General features: G+C 37.4%; 1 protein-coding gene across 1 annotated transcript; it reads left to right on the top strand.

Moving 5' to 3' along the window:
- Positions 1–10,150: 10,150 nt before the first annotated feature.
- LOC140140461 (uncharacterized) lies at positions 10,151–12,939 on the top strand. Its single transcript, XM_072162221.1, has one exon. The coding sequence runs from the start codon at positions 10,945–10,947 to the stop codon at positions 12,937–12,939; it is 1,995 nt and encodes a 664-aa protein (XP_072018322.1). The 5' UTR covers positions 10,151–10,944.
- Positions 12,940–13,228: the final 289 nt, after the last annotated feature.

Below are 13,228 nucleotides of genomic sequence, written 5' to 3'. Positions count from 1 at the left end.
GAAATCAGAAAGACATTCCTCGTATTCAGAATGCAAATTGGTGTGTCTGATGTGCTCTCATGTCCCACAAAAATACTGCGCAAACGTCGCTATCCGATTCCTTAATCCTTGCAAAAAGCATTAAAACATGTCTACCTATTTCAAATAACATTTCTCAGAAAACCATGTGCCAAAATCAAATTTAATTTAATCGTCATAATAGCCGTGAATGAGTATGTTTACTACAGGAAAACGAATGAAATGTTAAGGCAAATTGACATAAAGATCAATAATCATCTAGGCGAGAACTAAATATGTGAAATTGGAGTTGACATATGCTGTAAACATTCTACATATAGCTGTCATTTCCGACTCCAAACAACCATTGACACATAAATGAAGAGTGTTGCTTGACATCTCTCATACAAATCATTTGGCGGCAACAGGAAATAAAAATAATAAAGTCATATATATCTTGAAATAACAAACCACGTAAACATTATAACATGGGTAACTGTTATTTCAACAAATCAAATTAATTAGAGTATAGCTGGGTTAAGAATATACGAATACGGTTAACATTAACCTGTTTCAAACATGTAACGACAATGTTAATTTAGTAATGTTGAGATGAGTTGGACAAGTAGCACCTGTTCCCGGGGAAGAAGTCGGAACAAGATTGTCTGGCTGTTGGTTTCTTATCCCTTTGTTTATTTTATTTATCATTAAGAATATGTGGAGAATCTGGACAGGGCCGGATTTACTTTTGGGGGGCCCTAGGACAGGCCAAAATTTGGAAGCCCCTAAACGAACCGTGAGGAAGGTATGTACAGTCAAGTGCCCAAGTTTTAGTTTAGTTATTGGATAGACGGTGTCGGCGGGAGCATTACAATTTAGAGGGAGACGAGCATAGGTTTTAGCCTAAATTGAATGTAAATTTTGCTATTTTGACCCAAAACATGGTGTTTATCGGCTAAAATGGAAGATGTACAGGGCAATTTTGGGGGCCCCAACTTGCGCCCATCTGGCCCAATGTTAACATCGGCCCTTCATCTGGACCAGGGAAGTGGATGAACTAATACATATCGGCTCGAATGAGAAGCAATAGGGAGTTTTACGATTTCCACGTCGGATGGTTCTGCGATGGTAAAACACCAAACGCTGTCGTCGTCGAAAGGAAGGATGTTAGACTTTTCGCTTGTTGTAGAATTTGAACAACGGCACATAACAAGGTCGACGACGACAACGTTTGGTGTTTTACCGTCGCAAAACCATCCGTCGTGGAAATCAAAAACTCCTTAATATCAGAACAAGGGTTTTGATTTGATTTGATTTGTTCGGGTTTTGACAACCCTGGATAACCCAAGAAAGCCTCTATTGAAGCTTATTTCCATTGGGGTCCATTTGAACACCGGGACGGGTTGGGAACAGTCAGGGGTTAACACCCTACTCTTTTCGAAACTGCCTGCGAGATACATGTACAGGTATGGCTCTCTGTACACGGGACCGACGGCTTAACGTCCCCTCCGAAGGACGTAGTACTTTCATGATTCATTTACCCAATTCTAAATAAACCATGGGGAGAGCGGAAGTCTGAATTTAATTTACAGAAGTTGCCAATTAATTTCAGACTTTTTTTTTCCAAGTCAATATCCCAGCAAATCGCCACCGCCGGGAATCGAACCCGGGACCTCATGCACTAAAGGCAAGTACCCTAACCATTGCGCCACGCTCTCCCTCATTAGGGATCATCTAATTACTTTACGTGTTTTGAAAAAACCGCTGAGTATCTGAACATTATATGAAAACATTTTGAAACACACTATACAGTATATGCCTAGATTCTTTATTTATGAATACGGATTAAGATGAGGAACACATTGGTTTATTAGTACTGAAGAAATACACATTATAGTTTTGGACATTGTTTTGGACTTTACTGAGATGAATTCTGTCGTTAAGTTAGCGAAGCAGTATGTGAAGTCTGTTACTTGAGGCGCGGAATACTTTCAAAGAAATCGACAAAAAAGGCGATAGTCACGAGGGAAACATCATCACGCTGAAACATTCATGAAAGTACTTGAAAACTTGCCAAGTGTTGGTATTGGCTCTCAAAGATTGGAAAAGCTAAAATTCTTCATAGAAAAGACAAGGAGGAAGATGTAATTTGTAGAATGGCTGAAATAGATTCTAATGTGTTTTTGTTCCATTTTAAAGCACAGATCTATCTGAGCTGATCCGAGATGGAGTGAAACCATCCATTTGCCCTTGTGTAAGGTCAAATTGTCTTTAATTTACGCTTTCTAAGACGCAGACAATGCATTGTTATCAAAACCCTGACAGCAAGTCTCACAACTCTCGTCTAATTTGCTAGTGTCACTTGTCAGCTTACTCCATTAATCAGAAAGAGAGGTTCCAAGGGACAAGGTGTTTGTGGACCTATCATGACGGCATATCAATTATTAACTAAAAAGTATCGAAATTAAATGTGTTGTTTGTCACATGTTGTATTGCAACTTATATTTTTAAATAGAATGTTACTAGGAATTTATTTTCACCTTAAGCAATTGGCGGACTATTCTTCGTTATAATAAATAATCATAAATTTTGGATTTTTATAGCGCCTTTTCCAGATCTTACTAAGCCGCTGCAGGTTGCAGCGCAAACCTGTCCAAACTTAGTTTATAATATCCACCAATTATCTGTGCAATTCTACGAATTCCACTGGGTGAAATAAGTTTTGATAGCCAAACAACTAATCACCGATTTTTAAAAGCAGTAAGAAACCGGAGATCCCGGAGAAAACTGTGAGAGCAAGCATGGAATCGGGATCAAACAAGTGCACATACAGGTCTTTGGCACGGCCGGGCTTGTGTTGTCTTTTTTATCAAAGCAGTTTATAGAAAACACATAATTAGACCGCTGAGGTGAAGTTTGACATATAGTTGGCCGGAAATTGGATCACTTCTAATATCATATCAAAAGTAATCACGTTAATAATTATATTAAATTGTAAAGAAATTTGACCCGATATTCATTGGCAACACTTAGTTAACGTGTAATTTTGTCAATATAGAGAATTGGACACACGATTGAAGACAACTTCCATGGGAAATATTAAATTAAGAACAAAAAAAAGGGGGATTAGACTTCACAGTCGAAAGTAAAACATGTATCATAAGACACTTTCTCAACTCCCCTGATAAGACGTAGCTAATATTCCGCCCGTGAGCATGATAATTTCAGATTGACATGTTGATCGACAAGTTTCTAATGAACCATTTTATACTAAAATGCTCTGTTAAAATAATTTATCAACCCATTACTGGCCTAGTATTTTGACATAAATTGGTGTTTATGGTTAACGGAATATTAGTGAAAGTCCTTTTTGTTAAAAAATGATAGTTTCCAAACGTGTAAAATTACGTTCAATTGCCTGCATTGATAAGGTTAAAAAAGGTCCAAGTTGTAAAATAAAAAAGGAAATAGCATAATTATTTCCTTGGGTTTTTTAACACAACCACGCAAAATTATAGGAAAATTGGCCTTCGTGAAATCAATGTAGGCCTAATCATATCTTTAAAAAGCTCGAATTAATATGTAACATTGGATATACATGTACAAGCCTATTTTAAGAATTTACTATGAGCTTACAAAAACAATCTTGCTAACATATTAATATGTAGAGTTTTCTCCTTCATTTGCACTATAAATTCTGCACATATGATAAATATTTCCAGGCAAGTCATAGTAAACATGGCACCCCCCCCCCCAATGTCTGGCCAAATGTTTGAAAAATGCTCACACCCGTTAACCACTCGTGTTTTTACTATTCTCTAATAGATATTCATAACGACAATATAAATAATAATAATTGAATGCGAAATTTAAATATATATGTCTTTGTTAGTTATTGTTTTACAGAACAATACAATCACGTATTTGATAAATTAGATATATAGTCAGACATAATGTTTGTTTACATTTGCAAGCACTATGTGTTGATATTTGATCTCGTGATCTAGACTTAGTATTTTGTCCACATTTACCGCTCACAAAAAGCATCAACACGTGCCTAACTATTTCAAATGACATTTGTCTGAAAAATATGTGCCAAAATGAAATTTAATTTAATCGACACAACTATTATCAAAGGTCTTGAATGAGTATGTTTACTACTGGAAAACAAATGAAATGTTAAGGCAAATTGACATAAAGATCAACAATCATCTAGGAGAGAACTAGATATGTGAAATCAAAGTTGACATCTGTTGGAAACATTCTACCTATAGCTGTCATTTCAGACTCCAGACAACCATTGACACATAAGGAAAGGCGATACGGATGTTGCTTGACATCGCGCGCACAAATTCCTTTGGCTGTATCAAATAAAATGGAAAACTCATGATGAATCCAAGGAAGTGTGACGAGACCGGAACTCGCTTACATAAAGTGTAATACAAATTTACAAAGCAATTATTATAACAGATAAAAGATGAGAATAGGCATAACGAGGAAAGGTTTGCTGGGTGCAGAGAGTTTGTGCCGACTGAAAATCGGATGGGGCTTTTGATAATTGTTGCTACGATTCAATCTGTACATTTTCTCAGTTTTTCCGTGAGTTGAAGCCTAAATTATGTTATTAAATTTCATCTTTTGAGATCTAATAAAGTATAGCCGTATTCTCAACTTGGTTTAAAGAGGAAGCATAATGTTTTAGCATTATTGTGTCCTTAGAGTTCCCTATAAGCTCTGGTAAGATTTTTTATGGTATTTGTAGCTATTATCCGGGATTAACATAAACCTAAAAGTGCTTTTATTTTCTTATTTTCTCTAGTGTAGCAATGATCAATGTAGCAATGATCTGGGATTAACATAAACCTAAAAGTGCTTTTATTTTCTTATTTTCCCCAGTGTCGTTTCCGAGACGTTCTACTTTGTCTTCGGACGTGCTATTTTACTAACCAGCGGCCGTCCGACGGACGCCCTGACATGTTGCCACTATAACTAGTAGTGACGTACCGACCGCCGAAATACCATGACAAAATTGACCAAATGTGTGATATTTGTCTTTTCGTTTGCCATTTACAGGCCACAATTATACTTATTTTGGTCCATTTGAGCATTAAAATTGCAATTTTAAAGTAAAGTCATTCTGGTTAGTTTCCCAACCTTCGAAATATAGTCTTCTGACATTCACTATGACAGCGCCCTACCACCAATACACCAAAACCAAAGCTACACATAAAACAATATGGACAGTTACTTTCAGGCCGGACGGGTTACTGTTAGGAGCAGCCCGTCTTGCGAACTTGTACATGTAGTTATCTTAATTTATTATTTACTTTAATGTATTTCTTGAAATAACAAATCGCGAAAACATTAGGCTATATATTGAACCATTGTAACTGTTATTGAAACAAATCAAATAAATTAGAGTATAGCTGGGTTAAGTATATAAGCATACGGTTGACAGTAACCTGTTTCAAACAGGTAATAGCAATGTTAATTTAGTAATGTTGAAATAATGAAATATCATTGAGTTGGACAAATAGCATCTGTCTCGTTTTTGGTTTATTATCCCTTAATTTATTGTATTCATCATTAAGAATATGTAGAGCATCTGGACAAAGGAAGTGGACGAACCAATACATATCGCGGGATCGAACGAGAACGATTATCAGGACAAGGGATCATCTAGTTACTTTACGTGGTTTGACAAAACCACTGAGCATCTGAACATTATATGAGAACTTCATGAAACACACTAGGCCTATACCGTAAACGCCTGGATTCTTTATTTATGAATACGGATTCAGATGGGGAACACATTGGTTTATTAGTACTGAAGAAATACACATTATGTAAAGTCTGTTACTTGAGGCACGGAATACTTTCATAGAAATCAGTATGCGACAAAAAAGGCGCAAATCACGAGGCTTTCCATTTGGGTAAGAATAGAATGGACATCGAAGGCTAACAGCATCACGCTGAAATATTCATGAATGTCCTTTGAAAAACATTACCAAACTTACCAAGTGTTGGTATTGGCTCTCAAAGATCTAGAAAGCTAAAATCCTTCATATAGAAAAGACAAGGAGGGAGATGTAATTTGTAGAGTGGCTGAAATAGATTCTAATGTGTTTTTGTTCCATTTTAAAGCACAAATCTGTCTGAGAAGATCTGAGATGTAGCGAAACCATCCATTTTCCCCTTGTGTAAGTTCAAATCGTCTTTAATTTACTTTTTACAAAGACGCAGACAATGCATTGTTATCAAAATTCTAATTTGCTGGTGTCACTTGTCTGTTGACTCCATTAATCAGAAAGAGAGGTTCCAGGGGACAAGGTGTTTGTGGACCTATCAACACGGCATATCAATTATTAACTAAAAAGTATCGAAATTAAATCTGTTATTTGTCACATGTTGTATTGCAACTTATATTTTTAAATAGAATGTTACTAGGAATTTATTTTCACCTGATAAGCAATTAGCGGATTCTTCGTTATAATAAATAATCATAAATTTTGGATTTATATAGCGTCTTTTTCCAGATCTTACTAGGCCGCTGCCGGTTGCAGCCCAAACCAATCCACACTCAGTTTGTAATAGTCACCAATTATTTGTGCAACTCCCCGAATTTCATTGGGGGAAAGACGTTTTCAAACCAAACAACTAATAACCGATTTCGGGATAACCAAGTGCACATAAAATTCTTGGGCACGGCCGGGGCTTGTGTTGTCTTTTTTTATATTGATGTTGTTATTTCGTGGTTGATATATCATGTGTTTGACAGCTTAATCTTAAAAGTACATTTTTACATATGGTTTTAGTTTATATATATTTGTTTGTTTCTTCCTCCTGTATCAAATTCTAATCCAACTGCTTCTTTGTTTATAATAAATTTATTGTTCATTCGTGTTCAGCTTTTCTATTTGTCGCCTTGCATACAGCTGCCTTGAGTAGCTAATAAATCAATGAAATATTGTCAAAATCTTCACATTTAAAAGACGTGAATAATATGGTTGTTTTTGTGCTGACGTTGTCCCAAATATGTCTCGATTAACTGCAAGTCAACTGTCTGCCGTCCAAAATGTAACACATCTTAACCTTAAAAAGTAATATGTAAGTGTTGCATATAAGTTACAGTCCTCTCAAACACAAGCTTCAAGGTACAATAATCGGGGTTGCGTAAATACAAAAAATATTTTGACGAAAATTCCGGTTTCAGCAAATGGTTATGCAAAGGTCATCTGGAAGACGAACGCAAAGCGTAGATTGCCTGTGTTTAACTACCATAATACAACACAGTCCCTTAGTTGAAGTTAGTTCTGCAATACTTCTAATCATCGGCTTTAGTTCCCAAATGAATTCTTTCCCTGTCGCAAGATATCATACAAAAGGGGAATTAGTTACAACAGATGAACATGTACAGATATATCTTACGTTCTACATAGAAACGAAGTCACACACCTGGGAAATTCCTAGCGCAGACGAGTATTGAATTTGTCTAAACGAATCTGATTCTTATTCGATTTAGTAGACGAGAGTCATGATTAAGTTCCATTGTTTAAGGTCAAGTCATCTTTATTTTCCTCTTACTAGGACGTGGATAATGTATCAAAATTTCCCATGACAATGGTTTATTATTACTTTGTTGGTTTCTATCACCTGTTACATCTTCGCATAATATTTCAACTGTCTTATCATCGTACTCGCTAAAAAGTGAATGGTTCGACGATAGCATATGAAATTTACCCAGGAAAGGTGTTAAGACGACAGGCTAGCATTCTTAGACTGTCTGATTAGGGATGGTTCACTAACATCTAAAGTATACAGAAAACTTACGCACTGTCCTGATCATTATTGGCAATAATTTGGATCACATACCCCATTGATAGATAAGTTTGGAGTGATAAGAACTCGGCAGTACAAACATGACAAAGCAGATACTATCATAAGTGAGAACGAACTAATTTTAGTAGGAATTTGATTGGGCGTTTCTGAAAGCCAACAAGAACAGAAAAGATGAAAAACAGCCCGACGGAGGTGGTCAACCCAACAAAGCTCCCGTCACAATCCCATAGCTGGACTATCAGAGTGTGTTGAGAAACACCAAAATAACCTGCGAGGCACGCTCGTGTACGGTAAAGACAAACAGTCCAAAGAAAATTGCTCGAACATAGTGTACGGATTAGTGTATGGTGATCGACGCTGATTGTTCAGCTGCCTATGTTGGCGAAACAAAACAAGCCTTGATAGCCAGAATCCATTAATACAGGAGGACTAGTCCAACGAGGCTCAACTTAAAGACACATGTCATAACATTGGCACCAATGACGCAGTGGTTCTTTTAGGAGGAGCGGTGACATACATCAAGGAGGTCATCTATATGAGAGTGGAACAACCATCACTAAACAAGAAAGGAGGACTGAGACACAAAGTTACCTAACGCATGGGATCGTTTTAAAGTATCACATTGCCAGTCCAGCGGGTGAGTTGCTTGATGAAGTCTGATGGCATCAGTCGCAATGTAGCAAGTTGAGTGAGTTCCAGTAAAATGTTTAAAACTTTGTCTAGTGCTCGCTAGTGGGCGCATGCACCAGGATAATGTTTATTTGATCCTTTCCTGTCAACTGCAGGTTCAGTGTGCTACTATGTTGGAGTAGCTTTAGACTTGTCCATGATTCTATAGCCACGCTTCTTCCTTTAGCTCAAAAATCCACTTTCCTTCTTGCTTGGTTTCTGATAATCCAATGATATCCCATTTGAATTCGTAAAGTTTATCCAATAAGGTTTCAAAACATTTCAAACCATTTTTGGATTTTTGGTTTTGGTTAAATCGTTTTAATAACATTAAATGTCGGGATATATAAAGGTCATGTAAACTTTTTAAAACGCATTGTATAAAAATACGCTACAAAAATATTTTTAAAATGTTTTCAAAATGTTATTGTTAAATATTTTTGCAAACATTTGTTGCCAAATATTTTGTCACCACTTAAATAATATAATGTTATAATATTTGCAGTAAGTTATCAAAAAACGTTATGAATGTTATGAAAACGTTTTATACCCTTTATATAACCTTTATATAACCCGACATTAAACGTTTGCTGGCAACCTTTTGTAACCTTTTGAGAATGATGTCGAAAATGCTTTGTGTTTGCTGGGCTTTTGATCAGTAAGCTCAAGCCGGTCAGACGATAACATCAAATATACCCAGGAAAGGTATAAAGACGACACGGTAGCATTCTTAGTTTGTCTGGTTAGTGTGTAGAACGATGGATGATGTATAGACAAGACAGTCAGACATAATGTTTTGTGACTTGATCTCATGATCTAGTATTTTGACCAGATTTAACCCTCACGAGAAAATTTGCCTATTTATTTAAAATGACATTTGTCAGAAAATCAGGTGCCAAAAACAAATTAATTTAACCGACATAATTATTAAAGGTCGTGAATGAGCATGTTTACAAATTGAAAGCGGTCATTTGAAATAAAGTGTAAAGGTAAATTGATATAAATATCAACAATCATCTAGGCGAGAACGAAAAATGTGAAATTAGAGTTGACAACAGTAGGGAACATTTTACCTATAGCTGTCATTTCCGACTCCAAACAACAAATGAAACATAAATAAAGGTGATACTGGAATGCCGCTTGACATCGCTCATACGAATTTACTTGGCCGTAACCAGGAAATAAAATAAAATTGAAAACTCATGATGAATCCAAGCTAGAGAATTGCAAGAGACCGGAACTCGTTTTACACAAAGTGTAATACAAATTCACGGAGTAATAATAATGGGTAAAACATGATTAGAATATGGATGAGGGGAGTGCTGAGTGAATAGAATTGCTACTTAAGAGAACTATTTCCGATTAAAAGTCCGATTGGGCTTTTGATACGTGTTGTTACGATTCGATCGGTACATATTTTTAGTTTCAAAGGGATGTTGAAGCCTAAATATATTCAAATAATTTTTTCTTCTATTGAGATTTTATTAGCGGGTAAAAAAAGTAATAAATATTTTCGACTTTGGTTGGTGGAAAAATATTATTTGCGAGTACAATTTTGTTCATTAGACCATCCATGAGCCTCTGGTAAGATCAAAATGGTTATTGTAGAGGTTCACATAAACCATATTTCATAAGTACTGAAATGCCCTGAGCCTACGGGTGTCTCCCTATCTTTTTCAGGCTTCACCTTTTTCTTGTGTATGAAACTTTCATCAAATGTAATGACTTCGGCGATGCAATTTTGCGTCGCCTTCGACCTGACGAACGGACATTGACCCAGGAGAGTTTGTTGACTTGTTTACTTGCTGTATTTGCACAAGGCGCACATTCCTGATTGTTTGCGTATTTTCGGACTTTCATAAATGAAACCCAAATTATTCCTTTTGTTAATTAATTGACGCTAATTGCTTACTAATTGTCCCATCACTTCTCTTCCTCGTCATTGTGGATGCGTCTGCATTTGTGGTATGCATTATGCAGCGGAAGGTAGACGCATTTCTGCAATGGGGACGGAGAGATGCGGCGACTATGTCGACGCACTTTTGCTTCGCACGTTTACGTCGCCGTTCCCTGATTGGTTGGTGCTGTTGCTGGGTCGACTGGCATGTGAGAGGAGCGTGCCATGAGCGTGCGCGTGGGCCAGTCATCCGATGCACCTTCACTTATGATTTGGAGCTTGTTGAGTTAACACGTACATTTGTTTCTGTGCAAAGACGGCTTGACCATTTGTTTAGAGACATGACTTTCAATATAAGCGGCAGTCTCTGTATGGTTAGGATTCGTGTTTTATTAATAAATCGTGTTATTTTGTGATTGTACTTCCATTGTCGTTTTGCTCCATGTTTTTAGTTCTCTGAGTTATTTATCAGGAAATCACGCATCATCCATATCACACCCTGAGTAAATCATTACATTGGTGAGCAGCGGTGCGATTTCGATATGAATTCTGAAATCGTTAGTGAACCCACTGGTATAACCAGAGGGCAAGGTAAGGATGAATTAAATATGCGTGATTTTCTGGAACAGACCAAAGTCCGGCTGCAAGAAATAAAAAGCCGTAACAGTGTCTCGTATACGAGCGACTACGCTTGTGGTAGTAGGCCTACTAGACCTACAGGGACAGCTTATTTTGATTTTGACTTTGAGTCTGAAAGTGAACCGGCGAAACTGCCGAGGCTCTCCGATTTAGAAGGGAGCACACAACAAAGTCCCTTGTGTAAAACAAGGAGGCCGTACCCGTACAAAACATGTACGATGTTGCCTGTAAGTCCTGATGAGACGAGGTGCACATCAATGACAAAACCATTGATGAAGCCATCAGAATATGACGGCTCAACACCGCTACAGGATTATTTGGCACACTTTGAAATTGTGTGTGAATTAAATGCTTGGCCTGATGATGTCAAAGCAGCATTTTTGGCTACCAGCCTTAGAGGGGCTGCTCTTGCGGTTCTGAGTGATTTGGAAGAACATTCCAGGTATCACTATCCAGCGTTGATAAACGCACTGGAAAGGCGTTTCAACTCTGAAAATAAAGCAGAGTTGAATAAGACGCTATTAAAGAACAGAACCCGTGAAAAGGGCGAGTCACTTCCAGAGCTGGCACAAAATTTGCATAGATTAGCCAGATATGCATACCCAAATGCACCTAGGAGTATGCAAGACATTCTGGCTAAAGATCAGTTCTTAGACGCATTGGACCCTGATATGAGATGGAGCATATTTCAAACCAGGCCTAAGACCCTGGATGAAGCACTTGATGTTGCTATCGAGTGTGAGGCCTTCAAATTGGCCGAAAATCAGAGGTCATGTCAATACGTCAGATCTGTGAGCAATACCATGAATACTGAAGTAGGCCTAGACCTACAGTCAGACAAATTGGAGTCATCTGAACAAGTTGACTCGCTCATGTCGAAGGACCAAATAGTCTTACAGTCCCTGCTGGAAATTCTCAGGGTAATTCTCCAGAAGATCGAGTCTGTGCAAAATAAAGTCCAAAGTTACGAAAACCAACGCCGTAACCATGGTAACTATGACAACAAAAGACACAGAAAAGATCTGATCTGTTTTAAATGTGGAGAAGTTGGTCACTTCCAAAGACACTGCAAAATGAGTAGGCCTATAAACTCGACGACATCTCCAATTTTGCCAAACACGTCCGATGAACATGATCATGATGACAACTCAAAACGAGTGTCAAACGTGAAAATGGTGATGCCTAATAACGTGGTCAAGGAAAACACGAACGTGGAAGAAATGAAGACTGTAGGCCTACAATACAGTCACGACAACTTGATGCACGATCCTGAAAATCTTATAGATTTTTGGCAGTTCAGTTGCAATGGCCTTGATGAACTGACAAGTGCAGAGGAACCAAAAGAAATGGATGACACTGAAAAATCCATTTATGTAAATCATGTGAAACATGATGAATTCATGTGCAACAGTCAAAATTGTCAAGACCAGGACAAAGATACCAGTAAAAAGTTCTATCAATGGTCTGGTAAAGACCTGAGGAAGGAACAGATGGAAGACCAAGTCCTGAACCAAATTTTGTCTTGGAAAGAGTTAGATTGTGATCGCCCGAAATGGGAAGACATTTCACAAGAAAATCTAACTCTGAAAACATATTGGTCATTTTGGGACCAATTGGAAATTGCCAATGGTGTTCTTTACAAACGCTGCGACTCAGACTGTGGAGACAAAGTTTCAATGAAACTTGTAGTTCCACAGCATTTGCGTATGAAGGTGTTTGAAGATACAAATAAACACCAAGAACACTCTGAAGGTACCCAGAAAATAATGAAAATTATTGGCAAGCGGTATTGGTGGGTGAAATGGCTTGCAGATGTGAAACGCATTAGTAAAAAGTGCGAGTTATACGCCAGAAAACCTACAAAAAGTAGATATCACAATGATGAAACTACCGCTTGAACGTCAATTTATAATTGATGCCATTATGCCAATTTTGCCTAATTGTGACAATGAATCAAAAATGGATCCTTCGTGGACCATGCCCTTCCAGAACAGGAAGAGGAAGTTGTCGCATATAAATTAATTAATATAGCAAAAATAGTGTCGTTACACAGTAGCATGCAAGTTACAAAAGTAGGCCTATATACAATGATAGGCCTATACAAAGATTGTAATGGCACAAACAATAAATTGATCGCCAAAAAAAGTCGATCTCATGAAAATTACAAGAAACCGGGTTTGACATAAA

This window comes from Amphiura filiformis, chromosome 19 (assembly GCF_039555335.1).
Source record: "Amphiura filiformis chromosome 19, Afil_fr2py, whole genome shotgun sequence".
In the NCBI taxonomy this organism is placed as follows: Eukaryota; Metazoa; Echinodermata; class Ophiuroidea; order Amphilepidida; family Amphiuridae; genus Amphiura; species Amphiura filiformis.
This window is presented reverse-complemented; position numbering and strand designations above follow the sequence as displayed.